Source organism: Solea solea, chromosome 16 (assembly GCF_958295425.1).
Source record: "Solea solea chromosome 16, fSolSol10.1, whole genome shotgun sequence".
Taxonomy (NCBI): domain Eukaryota; kingdom Metazoa; phylum Chordata; class Actinopteri; order Pleuronectiformes; family Soleidae; genus Solea; species Solea solea.
In genome coordinates, this window is record NC_081149.1 from 13,965,176 (window position 1) to 13,980,453 (window position 15,278).

The 15,278-nt window shown below is 41.1% G+C and overlaps 1 protein-coding gene across 2 annotated transcripts in view; it reads right to left on the minus strand.

The window, feature by feature from the left end:
* The window catches only part of cyth1a (cytohesin 1a), a 40,258-nt gene extending 26,194 nt beyond the window's left edge, over positions 1 to 14,064 (minus strand). Inside the window, exon 1 of one of the 2 annotated variants that reach the window (XM_058653094.1) lies at positions 13,910 to 14,064. In XM_058653094.1, coding sequence (XP_058509077.1) covers positions 13,910 to 13,928 — 19 coding nt within the window. In that variant the 5' untranslated portion in view covers positions 13,929 to 14,064. Of the gene's footprint in view, positions 1 to 8,084; positions 8,337 to 13,909 lie in introns of those variants that run through there. The other variant, XM_058653092.1, reaches the window with a different exon arrangement.
* Between the last annotated feature and the right edge of the window lie 1,214 nt (positions 14,065 to 15,278).

A 15,278-nucleotide genomic window follows, 5' to 3' on the forward strand; every position in this document is an offset into this window, starting at 1 on the left:
ATATAAAGCATTAAACAAATATTTTGGGCTTATTTTGAAAGATAACGTGTTATATTTCCGGTGCAGGTTCGCTGCCTTTGCTGACTTGACTGCTGCTGCTGTGGCTGAAGGTGCAGCAAATGGTGATGACGCATTTCCATCCTGTTCTTTGGTCTCTCTCTCCCTCCCTCACACACACACACACACACACCCACACACGCACACACTGCTGTTGTGACAGGGCTAAGTAGAGGCAGGGAGGGAGGTGTGATTGACACACTCACAGATTCAGTTCTTTGTGCCTATCTTGTTTAATTCACCACATCCTCCGAAAGCAGACGTGAAACTTGTCTATTTGAAGTCAGATGTTTTACCTCAGAAATGGTGTACAGCACAACAGCAGCAGCTGTCTGTTGCAGGGACAACCCATAATACTCTCGCACACCTGTTGAACACCCAAATGTGCTTTCACTCCGATTGTGACGCAACTGTAAGACGCTCGTCGGTGTCAACACAGCTGCAAACACGTTCACTTGCATGTGTCATTGATGGCAAAACTGGTTCTGCCAAATATGGGTGACACTCAGAAATGACATTTCCTCTGCTGCATTTTTTAAAAGAAAAAGTGTGAGCGTAGACAGATGAGCTACTAGGCTTTCCAAGTTCTTGTTAATAGTGAATAAATCATCAGCCTGCTGTTTGTACTACACCTGCAGAACTGTTCTGCTGTCAGACAGGAGAGGGCCAAGCCTGTGCCTGCCTGTCGGCCAAGAGGAATGTTGCATTCAAAGCCAATCACAGAAAACCGCAGGTATAGGGAGAAAACAGCTCATCTCTACATGTGTTGTGCAGCCACTAGCACAGGAATCAAGACCAAACACTGGTATTCACCGCTAGTATAAATACGACAGAGCGTCTTTAAGAATCCCACTATAGCCACTTCATTTAAGAAGCTTGTCTTCAAGCTGTGGCACATGAATGGCTCAGTTGTGTGGCCCGAACTCAACAAACGACAATGTGAGCCTTTGTGAAGTGAACTCACACGCACACACAGAGTTTCAATTCATTGTTACAGGTTCATATGGCCCCCATACCCCCCCCAGTCTGACCCAGAGATCATGAACTGATATCAACACACAAAAGTTACTGTCTGTGACTTCCTTTACTGCACAATGACGCACGTGACAAACGTGACGTTCATCGGTAATGGTTAAATAATTGGACGAAAGTTGAACTGAAACGGGAAGCGTTGAAACCAGAATGTAAGGTAGGAGGTGTCAGATGTTACAAATACATGCATCAGCACCTTCCTTCCTTATCCAAGAACTATATATAGAGATGCTATTATTTCCTGCATTGTTCCCCTCAGGGCATCGCTCTGTCTGCAAATGAATTCATTTGATTAATCAGCCTTAAAGTTGGCTGATTATTTTCTTAATCGTTTCATTATTTTCCTGATTAATTGAGTAATAGTTTGGTCCTCAAAAATGTCAGAAAATGTTGTTTAGTGTATTTTAAAACCTGGAAATGATTCAGTTTTAATGATTTCTTTGTTATATGGAGCAAAGAAACCAGAAAACATTCTCATTTAAGAAGCTGAAAAATCAGAAAAACTGTTTACCGATTCATCGATTATCAAAGAAGTTGAGGATTCATTTGGTAATCGTGTGTCAGCCCTACTAATAACCCTAATTATCTTCAACTCATCGTGGTGATTTTGTCACATTCAGGACAAAACCCTCATGACACAAAGAGGAAAGCAAACTCAAAGTAAACTGATGAGGATCTGTAAACTCAGTGTGAATGACCCTTAAAGTTGCCTGAGGTGATTTCTTGAGTGGTTAATGCAGCACATGCCTGGGGCGAAACACTGAAGTGATTACTCATCGGTCATTGTTCGTGCACCGCATGGTCATTCTGGAAACAATGTGGTCCTGTCCTCAAACTGTCAGTGACAAAACCCTGAGGTTGAAGGAGTGAAGTTTATGTACTCTAAGGCCCAGTCAGAAAAGAACCTGGAACCACTCTCTAATAAGAGGAGATGCAAAGAGTGACCCCTGCTGATCATTTGCAATGATTGCAGTCCCAGAACAAAATGCAGGGAATTCATCCATTCATTCATTCATTCACTATCTACCAATGCATCCTCCACATGAGGGCTGCAGGGGGCAGGAGCCAATCCCAGATTACACATGACAGGTCACCTGTCCATCGCAGGACCAACATACAGAGGCAAACCATTCACTCTCACATTCACACCATTCACACAATTTAACCTCTGCATGTTTTTGGACTGTGAGTATCCAGAGAAAACTCCACAGGTGACCCTCTTTCTGAGTGCTAGCCAATACACCGCTGTGTGACCCTCATGCATTTAATTTAAATTTTTCTTCACATGGGGATCCCAATCAACAATGGGCGAAAGGGCCCGGTCAAAACAACCATTCACACTCACATTCACGCCAACAGGTACAATTTTCCTTCTCCAAAAGTCATCATTAGCGACTGGACTCGAATTTAGAAATTTAAAACAAGGAAATCTACAAGTCCACTTGCTGATTCAATGACCTTTGTTGAACTAGGAGAATCTACGCAGGCATAAAAAAAGTCTCTCCAATCATCCTGTCTTTGAGGTGTGGGGGAAACCTGGAAAAAATCAACACAGACACAGGGGGCCAAACATGAAAACTCCGCAAAGGCCGAACCAGGATTCAAGCCAACAACCTTCCCTCTGTGATGTGCTGACCTCTGTACCACTTTGACACAGAGGGACATTTATTAGGATTACATATTAGGACATACAGTATAGGTACATTTATCAGGAGTTTAAATTACATTAGAAGCTTTAAGATTTATTTAGTGAATGTCACAAAATATGAATGTAAATGAATGTAAAAATATCAGCGTATACTGTACTGTAACTGTGGAAGGGGAAGAAAAACTAAATATTGATCTCTTCTTGTAACAGCTCATTACCCTTCTATGCCCAGTGTTTTTTTTTACATATTAATACTTTTAATTTCTTTGTACACATGAAAGGGTAAACAAAAATACACTTCAATTACACTGTCACAAATACTGTATATTTACATACTGAAATATGTAGTGGTGGGTTTGATGCAGGGTGTTGGGTCATTCCACACTGATGACATGCTGTTTTTTAATCTCCACCAGACATACAAACAACATTCGACGCCATAAGCCCATAGAGGCATATTGAGAAATAGGATATGCCTATGTCGTAGGTGTTCTTTTGTAAATGGCGTGGCCGGAGTTTTATTGCTCCACGCATGACTCATTTTGTGCCACCTGATACCGAAGCCACGCTGCTCTCCCACTACAGGTGCAGGTGTCGGTAATGAGACCTTTGGATCTATCCATCCTATAATTTTCTTAGCAAGGTGGGAGTGTGCACTTGTGCTGGCATGACTCATGTCGTATGCGAATATATCTCGCTTCCGTCAGGACACTTTTCCTGTGTTTGAAAATAATGTACTTAATAATATGCCACTTAAATTAAAAAGTATAGCATGATAAAGCTAAAGCCCTTTATATCTCTTGTGCTTAAACACACACACACACACACACGTATAAAACACAGCTGTCAGAGGCTGTGACTTCACTTTCAGGGGGAGGCTGTGAAATGCAGAGAGCACCTGATGAAGACAGACAGCTGAGTGCCTGACACGTCACTCTTCCTCAGGGCAGGCTCACAGCGTTTGGCACTGCATGGATTAGCTGCACTATCACTCCCTTGAGAGGCGACGCGCTGACGAAGCAATTGTTCATCTGCTATTTATTTATTATGCATCAGTATGACTAAGAAGCAGGCTTCAGCAATGGCAGAATTAAAAAATGCCGCCGTTCGTGCACGGAGATGTGAAAGCTGGCGGGGCCAAAACGTGCTCCAAATTGTAGAGTAATAAAAAATAAAAGTTGGCAGTACAGTTTATCATACACACTCAGAACAGGTGCACCACTTTATTGGGTACACCTGTTCAGCTGTTAATGCAAATGATCTAATCCTCATCATCATCATCATTCAGGCATGAATACACAGTGAAGATGACTCATTGAAGAGAAGAAAGGTGATTTGAGTTAAGTTTAAGTTGGTGGCAGACGGGCTGGTATGTGTATTTCAGAGACTGGATTTTTCAAGCACAACCATTCCTTCAAGGTTTACAGAGAATTTCATATCATATCAGTGTGTCCTGAGCTGGCCATCTCCATGCCAGTGAGCCCAGGACGATCCTGCGCTCACCTGCCTCACCACACGTGACTGTGCTGACAATAGGGCTGTGCAATTAATTGCAAAATGAATCGAAATTGCAATGAATCATATCGCAAACACAATCATTTGCAGACTGTATGTGTCCGTACCGTGACGCGCTCGGTGACGTGATCAGCCAAGCTGACTCACTATCACTGCCCGTCATAGGTGTCAGCTTGTGTCCTGACTTAAGCTGAGGACACACTACAACGTATATTGGCCCGATTTTACCCAGGATTAACAGTCAGCATGGCTAGTTGTCACAGAAATCTGTTAGTGTACTGTGTATAAGGTAAACGACCCGACCTCAGTCGCGGTCAATCTAACATGTTTGAATGAAATGATCAGGAAATAGCATCAGAAGAAGACAGGAAGTAGCGGGAATATCAAAACAACAATGGCAGTGTGTGTTATAAACTGTTGCTCTCGTACTCGTGAGAGTTCAATGTGTGTGAGTTGGTTTGACAAATCATGAAGTCTGGGACCCCTGGTCAGGCGCGGTCGTTAAATGTGTGATCCCCAGTCTTTTCCAAGTCTTTTCAAAATCAGTTACGACTGTGACAGTTGTGTAGCGTGTCCCCAGCTTATGAGGATTCATTTGTCACGTTAAGTGACACACTGATTGTGAAAATTTAAAGATGGAAAGGGCAGACGCACAACACTGCCGAATAAATGTTTTTACATCCAAAGGAATTAGAATACAACACAGACTTGTATCCAAAATGATTTACGCCATGTACGGGAAATAAGATGTCAGCGTCATGAGGTCAGCCTGACTTGTTTTAAGAGCTAGTGTGTGAGACAGAATGTGTCTATAATCTAATCGTGATGTAATGCCGCTGTTATGACACGGACCTTCTGGTCACACATGAATCACTGGTATGATTCATGACTTAAAAAAAAAAGGAAACACCACCACCACCACCCAGTCTCTTCCCACTAGAGTGCAATGGCATCACAAAACGACATGTATTTCATTACAGTGATAGAAGGCGCAGGCGAGGGACAGTTGAAGTGAAGCCTTTGGGGGAGGCATGGCTCTGTGTTCACACCACAAACTGTGAAGTGGAGGGTTTTTTTTCGTTCAGTTCAGCCCAGTGTGTCTGTCATTTTCTGTCAGTGAAGTGCTGCTGTCACCAGAACAATCAGGACCGCTTCCCCTCCTGAATATTCATAACAAAACTAAGGTCTTGTTGCTGATTCAGGTGTTTTTGAAAGCACGGAAACAGCACCACTTCCCCTTGCTACACACTCCCGTCAGCTGATTCGCCACAACCCACTGAGGCTGCTTTGGTTATGTCAACACACTCCGCTGGAAATGTGCACATTACCCGTCAGTGGAATGCAGCCGTAACACCTAACGACCAAAACAACCTCTGTTCTGTTTCCATATCAGTGGTCACTGGTGAAGGGCACAGAGACCGGTCATTGCAGTCAGTGCAAGTGGTACCACTGTGTTTGTCATCTTATGTATGTTGATGTAATGGAATGTATAGGGGTGTCACGATTCGCCCCAAATCCATGATTTTGATTCTCTCTCTTTTAGTGCAGATGGGTTTGCCATTTTTAGACTTGTCTAGTTTAGTCTATCGTTAGTTTTATGTCGTGATAACTCATATCGTTTTTGTTTGATTCTTTTTTTGACCTGTACACTATTCTACAGACTGAAGAGAACATCTTTGTTTCTCACAGATCTGCACAAATATCACACGGTCATGTTTTTTGAATAAAAATGACATAATTTCTGTCAAAATAATGGAAATTTGATATTTATTCAGAATCGTTCAGCCCTGCTAGCAATGTATATACTCTGTATATGTAATGTGCAGTGTTAAATTTGTCATGGGTGGACCCTATAGGATGTTTTTTTACAGTATATATACACACTGGCCACTTAATTAGGTACGCCTGTTCACTGACTGCTTGTTAATGCACACACGGTCTCGTCTGAGTGTTTCAGAAACTCTACATCTAATGGGATTTTTATACATGACCACTTCCATGGCTTGAAAGAGAATGGTCTGTGAACATCACAATATTCAATAAGCATCACTTCTCAGGGCAAACATGTCAAGTGGATGCCAGAGTTCAGAAGAGATTGACCCCACAGGTTTGAGATGATCTCAAATTAGACTCTTCTGTGGGTCTTTGACTGTGGCTGCGTCTTGGTGCCCATCAATATGCAAGACTTTAAGTGGTAATAAAGTGAATCATTTATAATTGAGAACTAAAAAATAAATAAATAAATTGCAGATGATGTGTTCAGGGGTAACTCCATCCCTCCATCCATTTTCTACCACTTTATCGCAGGGGTTTGCTGTGCCAATCTCAGCTGACATAGACAAACAACCATTCACTCTCACATTCACACCTACGGTCACTTTAGAGCGTCCAATTTACCTAATCCCTGTATTGCATGTTATTAGACTGTGGGAGGAAGCCAGAGAAAACCCACGCACACACGGGGAGAACATGGAAACTCCTTGTTCCAACCAGGGCTCGAGCACGAGTCTTCTTGCTGCAAAGACAAGAGTGCTAACCACTACACCCACCGTGTGGCCCGAGGGGTAACTCAAAAACCACAAATTATAACCAAGGTAAGCACAAGACGATTCTGAAGAGACAGCACGTCTACGGCAGTAGAAGAGCATACAGGGTGCCACTCCTGCCACATTATCAGGCGTCCCGTGTGCATATTTATATCATGATTTTGAATATACTTTGATATTCATGTGTGACGGGTGATCTTTCAAATAAACAACTGAACATAATCATCATAATCATTACATTATTATCAAAACTAGGGATGGGACGATACCACATTTTTGTGTCTAATACCGATATCAAAAGGTATCTACCAATACTGATATCAGTCATTTTAGACCATTTATGAACGTATGAAGCTGTTAACAACACATTTGTGCTGAGTCATTGCAAAGACATAACTCTCCAACAGTGTAAGAAATATTGTTCTCCCCAAACATGACTCAGCTAAAATGCTTCTGCTGACTTGTATTTACATTTTCCCAGTCTGTGCAGAGTGAAGTATGTGATGTATAGGATTTTTGGATTGCATCGGATTTTACATTTTTACCCGACCCAGTGATTTTGACCAGTATCAGACTGATACCGATACCGATACCAGAACTAATCTGTACATATGGGGATAGATGCAGAGCATAGAGTGCCTTAAGCCAGTTTTAATCATGAATTAAACTAAGATGCGATAAAATCTGTTTAACCACGATTGATCAGGAGATGATCTGCGGGTAAACACAACACTATGCTTCTACTTATTGAAGGGACACAGAGAACTGTTGTTTTTGGAAAGACGTGATATTTGCAGTTGCGGTGGAAAGAATTAGTTTAGATTGGTCCTAAAGTTTGTACATGGATGCGAAGACAGATTGTTTCAAATGAGTTTGGCCGTGTGTGTGTGTGTGTGTGTATGTGTGAGTGAGAGCTGCTGAGAAGGATATGATTGAAGCTGCTCAGCTAATAACATTAGCTCACTCTCTCAGTGAGTGAGTGTGTGTGTGTGTGTGTGTGTGTGTGTGCAGAGGTTTACGTTGTTCCTAATGAGAGAGCCTCCTTAAGCCACAAGGAGCTCTCTCTATTTCTGTCCGATGGTTTGTTTTCATCTCTGTTGGAGCCATGCATGTGTGCCAGTGGTCACACAAGCACAGTAAATGGGAAGAAATCACACAAAACAAATAGATGGCTTCAATTCAGCGTAACAGGATGACAGTGAGCCATGCCGACACGCAAACCAACAGGAAGACTCTCTGAGTGTAACTGGGCATAAATCTCACGCAAGACGCTGACTTGACTTTACCTGGAGCCGGTTGGAGTGTCTTTACTGCCGGACACAGGAAGGTCTGAAGGCTGGACACACAAAGTTCATTCACTGTCCCCATAGCTCCAGTGTGTAATACTGTATGTTCCTGTTCAGCTCCTTCCCTGTCAGTGGCTGTGTTGATGCTCCCTCCTGAGGACTGAGGTGGTGGACAAGGGACGTTGTGAGGGCCCTGCTGAAGTCACTCTGAACTGCATCCAGCTGCTCTGTCCACAAAGAGACTCCCAGGAGTGTCATCTATTCTCCGCTAACGGAGGCCGATCCCTCAAAACTCACCTACTTTCTCTTCCCCCTCGATTAGAATGTGCAACTTGCTGAAATCACTTCTGCTTTCTCCCTCTTCCCCTTTTGCACCAGTGTCTCAGCCTCTCTGAATCCTCCTCTGTTCACTCTCTCTATCTCTCTCCCGCTCATTCCCTCTCTCTGCTTCTCTCCCACTTGCACTCCCTTGATACTTTTGCATACCAATTCAAGCAGATATACTTAGACCTAACACGCTGCACTGAAATCATATTTTAATGTACCATCAGGGAGCATCTGTTCTTGCTGCGGCCACATGTGCCCGACCACATTAAAAAAAATAGATAGCATCATCAAATACTATTTTCAATTCAACCTTAATTCTTAGTTTCCACTTGCACTTCTGAACAATCCGAGCAAACCCCAGGTGCTTATAGTATGAGGCACACTTATCATTACAGGCGTAAACTGGGAAAGAAAAGACACATATAATCACACACAACTAACAGTAACAGGGCAAATCATCTCAATAAAGTGCAAAAACCACAGCAGAGACCAATATGGTGCCAGTGCCAGAGCTAAATGTCTCTCGTCTGTACAAAGGAACTGTGGAAACCGTTAAGGAAATTGAGAGTTTAAACGTGCACATGAGGATCATGGTGATCTGTCAGCAGCGTCACTCTGTGTTTTGTGTGTGGTGCAGTTTCTGAGTTTCATCTCCACCCTCTGTTGCTCTTTGCTTCTAGTCACTCATCTTTTCTTTTCTTTTTTTTGCTTCACAGCACTGTACATAAAAATCAAGATTTCATTGTTGCTTAGCAACTGGTTCCCGAAGAAATGATTTGCTCCTGGGCAAAACACTGTGAGCCATTTATTTTGATTAGATTATTTTCACACCGATTGAGAGTTATTCGCCATGGCAAAACAAAAAAAACACACACACACACAAAAAAACAACAACACATGGGCTTCTCCTGCACACACACATCCACCCTTGCACACACAGCTGCAACAAAACAAATCTTCTCTCGCGGTTATGATCATAATCACAAACAACTGATGACTTCCTTTGGATCAGAGCAAAGATGTTCACCTCTGCTCTTGAACCAGAGCCACTCTGCTGCCACTCTGAATTAGCCTGACTGTCAGTCACCACCAAGTGTCTCTCACTCCTTAACTACCGCCGCTCTCATTCAGTGTCAGTCGTTAATGAACTCCTCAACACTGTCCTCTCTGTTAATCACACTATCAAGGGGCAACAGGCCTGGTGGTAAATGCTGAATATTATGCCCAATAAATGCTTCATTTATGGGAACTGGTAATGAACACCCAGCTCATTACCATAGGAGTGACCCCTGCGTGAACTGCAGTGTCAGTCATGGCTTCTTTAAAATGCTGCAGTTTCACATCACCCGGAGGAGCGGCCATGTCACAAGGAGGAACGGCGGTGAAGTCTTAGCACCAATGTTCCTGCTCCTCTTTTTATCATGTGCATATATAAACTCAACCTTACACTACCTATGTCAGCATCTCACTGAGCACCTGCACGCCATATTAGCATGCAAATAGTCGGCCACTATATTAGACACACCGGTTTACTTGTACTAATGAGCCAATCACATGGCAGCAGAGCGCCTGCTTGGCAGTGTTGTAAAATAACAGAGTAGAAATACTTAGTTACTGTACTTCACATTGTTATTTATATTTCGAGCAACTTTTACAACTTTTACGTTTACTCCACTCCCCTAACTATCTTTGTTACTCTTACTACTAAATAAAATCTCAAGTACTTGATACTCAAGTACAGTAAATCTCATACAATTTAAGACTTTTACTTAAGTAACATTCTTAAAAAGTGACTTCAACTTCTACCAAAGTCATTTTATGGCAAGATACTTGTACTTTTACTTAAGGTTCTTTATACAAGGCTGCTTGGCAATTCACACCCCCCCCCCCCATACCAAATTCATCTTAGCGCCCCCATGAAGGCTTGGGCCGGTACTGCATGGCAGCAACTCAATGCATTTAGAGATGAGGACATCGTCAAGACATCCTGCTAAAGTTCAAACCGAGCATCAGAGTAAGAGAGAAACGTGATGCAACTCACTTTCAACATTGCACGGTTGGTGTATTTCCTGATCTGCTGAGATTTTCACATGCAACCATCTGCAGTGAACAAGAACACAAATATCCATTGAGCTGCAGCTTTATGGGTGAAAATGCCTTGATAGATAGATAGATAGATAGATAGATAGATAGATAGATAGATAGATAGATAGATAGATAGATAGTGGTTTGTTAACTTTCAGGTTATTTCAAGCAAAGTGTTAAAAGGAAAACAAAAACACTATAGGCCTATCACAGCCCTTGACGGCCCAGCTGCCCACACTGATCGCACGCAATGATCAATTATGCAATAGGTATGCTACTCGAGCTCATATTGCTCTTCTGGAGCAACAAAAACTACCAAAAGCAACCACAAATCACCTGCTTTGTTTGAATTTTAACTCATATATAGCTTTTTTTTATTATTATTATTTTAATTATTTAAACTTCTGGTTTTAAAGTCATTATTTTGGGGTTAATAAATAGTCACTGGCATACTCATGGAGTGGAGACCACTTACATTTAAATATGATTCTGTTTCAATAGAAAACCATAATTGAAATAAAGGCCACTCAAAAACACATCATATATATATGTATATATATATAAAGTATTGATCCTTTATTGAGCATGTAATTGTTTCTATTCTGGAGCCAAGTTTGCAATCTGTGCTTTTGGATGGGAGAGGAAAATTGGAAGAGGAATACTCAAACTCAAATCAATACAGTTTCCCTTGATTGAAACAATAATCATGTCAGTTGCAAACAGCATTAAGCAGGAACAGAGGGTGTACAGTTTTACGCTGTACATACATGCCACCAGGTGGACATAGCGTGCAACAGCGCCCTTTATTCTTAGTTCACTAAACAGGCCACAAGGCTTCTGGAGTTTACTGACATAGCTTTCATTTAGCTGTGGAAAATCGATTGGGTGCAAAAAAAGTCTGACATTCTCTTGTGAGACTGACAACAAGCCATATGTGTATGTCTTTAAATTGTCAGGTGAGGTTCTCTGGAGACAAAGTTGCAGAGAGATTGAGAGATTGTTGTTCTGTACAGCACTAAATACACTCAGCACAGAGGATAATACTTATTAATCTAAATATAGTCTGACTGTGAGCAGTGACACGTTCCTGATACAAATGCAGCCTAGTTTTCATCTGTTTAATGTTAAAAAAAAAAAGTTTCACGTCCCTCTTCTCATCTGCATCCTGTTGTGCTCGGTGTAGATTAAAATGATGAAAAAAAAACAAAGGAATAATTGTGTTGGATGTCTATTTTGGAACTGGGTTGAGTAAGTTGACGTTGATATATTTCAACTTCTAAAGGTTTTCTTTTGTTGTGTTTTTTTTATCTGAAAGTAAAAAAAAAAAAAAAAGATATTTCTGCACGAGTCCACTGACAATGTGCTGCTGTTGCTGACAGTCTTTCTGTGAGCGAGAGCAGCTTAGCTCTGAAGTACAAGAACCTGTCTTGTGATCAGGACACAGCAGGAGAACTGCAGAACACTGCTGTACACGTGTCAATCACCAGAAGGAGGGGTCAGACTGAGAGGAGAAACGACACCCCGTCGCCTCAGAAACCACATGTACCTGCCGCTGTCGTGCACCACGCCTATGGTTTCCTCTGTGTGAGCGCATTTCAATATGCAAAGAGGAGAAGAGCCGAGCTGCACGTACACATGTGCATGTAGATGGCAATCGTGCAGCAGGGAAAAGATGAAAAAAAACAACAACATTGAGAGTTGAAAACTCTGCAGGTCAAAAGCCTTTGATGTGAGTCTTGAAACAAGAGTTTCACCTGGAAAAATGTGATGATTTCAGGCGCCAATACCTGGCAACATCACAGGAACATGCTGCAGAAGGAAGACTTTATTAATCCAGTTTTAAATGTTCAGTGCACATATGGTTAGGATTAAAAAAAAAAAAAAAAATACAGATTATCCAACACATGCACTGCCACTCAGTCTCTGTACTAATACAACACTTCTTGGTGGCCTGGTTCTTGGAGTACAGTCTATATTAATAATAAATCTAAAGAAGAAAATATGGCTATGAGGAAATAAAACAAAGTCAGCCAGAGTCAAATATTATATATAACAGTGGATGAATTCTATGAGCCTGAGAGCTTGATCGTGTCCCCTCTCACACTTTAAGAGAAAATTACATAATCAACGACAGAGTGTTCAGCAAGATTGCAAATGGGAGAAGGAGAATACTGACAGCACTGCATATTAACACGATCATCATTCAGCGGTGGGACAGAGAGAGGAAACACAAGCAGTTTTGGACAACTGAGTATGTCCAATTTGGTCAAAAGTCCAACAGAGAGGCCACTGCTTTAGATTAGTACATGAATCATTGGTAAACGTTGCTCTTATGGCAGACGATGACACACGATAGAGCTGAACAATTCATTTTAATTAAATTTGATCTAAATCACAGTATTTGTTAAAGCCAAAATGTAACTAATCTTTGTCTTTTGCAGATCTGCACAAATATCACAATTCTTTTAAATGTGTTTTTCTAATGAAAGTGAGAATAATGATGTAAAAATGCAATTCCTGTCAAATTAATCGCAATTAGATATTTATTCAGAACCGTTCAGCCCCATATAGGCAGGTATATGTAGGTGTATTTCACTTTAGATGAGAGTATAACTTTTTTTGTTTTATAACATAATGCACTGGGAGTCGTCTCTTCTCCTGACAGGACATCAGCTGAAATCTTCCAATGAGGCCATTGCTGGTACGTGTTTCTATTTTGAGATACATGTAAGCTCACGGAAGAAGAAAAAAAAGCCAAAGTGCTAAATAATTGAACTGAAGACTCTTATCAGATCACTCACCGCTGCCTGAAATCATTAGGGATAGTCACCTTACAGCATGTCGTGATGTCACGGCATTACAGATGACTCATTATAGCAATGAGGGCAGGTCCAAATGGAGTCATACTTTTAATCCGTGTCATCTAAAGTGTGGTATGAATACATCAGCTTGGATCATGTCCATTATTACGGTAAGAGCAGGAACTTTTCCTGTCTCTGTTTTCTGAGTTAATGACAGCGTGCCACGGGTGGAATTGTCCAGTTTGGCCACTGTGCTGTCATAGCTGCAGATTGATGCTTAATAATTCATCACACAGCTCTTTTTATATCCTTTATAACTGACAGAGGCCACCTGTTTTTAAAGTGGTTTTGAAGGATAAAAAAAAAAAAGAAAAATGTTGTTTGTGGAGGTGCTAGATGAAACACATGGTGAAATAACTGTGACATAATGTAGTCTGCAGTGTTTACACTCCCCCTGAATTACACACACGTGTTGACATGCTCAGCAGAACACAGCAAACACTACAGGAAGTGTGGAAGATTATGTTAATTAATTAATAAATGAACAAACAAAGCACACTCATTCTGCTACATCTATACATCTCATGCTGAATATGTGGGATGATGACAAACCATAATTCTCCCCCTCCATCCTGGTGGTCCTGATGCTGCTACTGCCGCAGTTTCTTCCTGCTTCCTCTTTCTCGTCGCTCCTCTTCTTCGCTCTCTACGCTCACTTTCCTGCCAGTCTTCTTCTCAATAACATGCTCCCCCTTCACGGCCAAGCTCACTCTTTGAAGTTGTTGCGCTGCGGCACCACTTCAGGATAGTGCGCGTTCTGCTGCTGCTGTGTTGAGCTGTGCGGAGCCGAGCTGTGCTGAGAGCTATAGGTGCTGTCTGGCCAATGAGACTCAGCCAGGGGAAGCCGGCGCACATTCTGGCCCCGCCCACCCCTGCATGTGACGTCAGGTCCTAACTTATCCTCATCAGCCAACTTTTTTTTTTTTTTTATTGTATTATTTATTTCTCTGTTTACTAGAGGGAAACTATATTATTCAGCTGACTTCCACTGTTTGTGCTTAAAAACTTGCAATAGTATTTACAGAGCCGGTCCAAGAGAAAAAAAAAACATTTTAACATATAGGCCTATATATATATATATATATATATATATCTGTGCTAGATATATTTGGATATGTAAAGAGTGTCGAGCTTCAGTTTTCATTTTGGAGTTGTAAAAACTATATGCAACTTGAAAGACGGATTTCTGCTAGAATTTGGCAGTATTCAGTATACGGAAAAAATAGCATCGGTTCTACATGACGAGAGATAGCAGATACAGTTTTCCCTAAATGTTAGTCCTCAGGTTGGTCAGGAGGTGCAGAATAGTTGCTTTCCATGGTCTTAGGAACAGCATTTCACATACTACACCCGTGGGAGCAATTATTATTATTATGAATAAATAAATTGAACCTTCTTCCACTTAGATTTGAAGCATATAAACAAACACAATGTCAATGTTACAAATTTAGGATGACCCAAAAACCTTATTCCTTACCCCATAAATGCAGGGGTGTCAAACTTAAACGAACTGGAGCCAATGAGCGTCTAGTTTGGTCAATGCGGGGAAAAAAAGTGGGAAAAACTGTTCAGTTGGGGTTTGGCAATAGGAGCTTAAAATTATGTAAATATTCCAGGATGATATTGATATAAAGATATATTTGACAGAATTTCAAAGTAAAAGTGTTTGTCTTGATATGGAATTATGTATTACTTCACAATAATACCATATTTTTGATGCAAAATAAATCTCTTAATTTCAAAAACAGAGAAATAAATGTAAAATTAAGTGAATAACATTCACTAATTAAAACACCAAACAAGCTTATATATACTGTATGTGTAATTTAATGTTATACACTTAATGTGACAATTAAAACTATTTACTATTATAAAAAAAAATGCTGTATTTAGTATTAAAGTATTTTATTCTGTCTATATT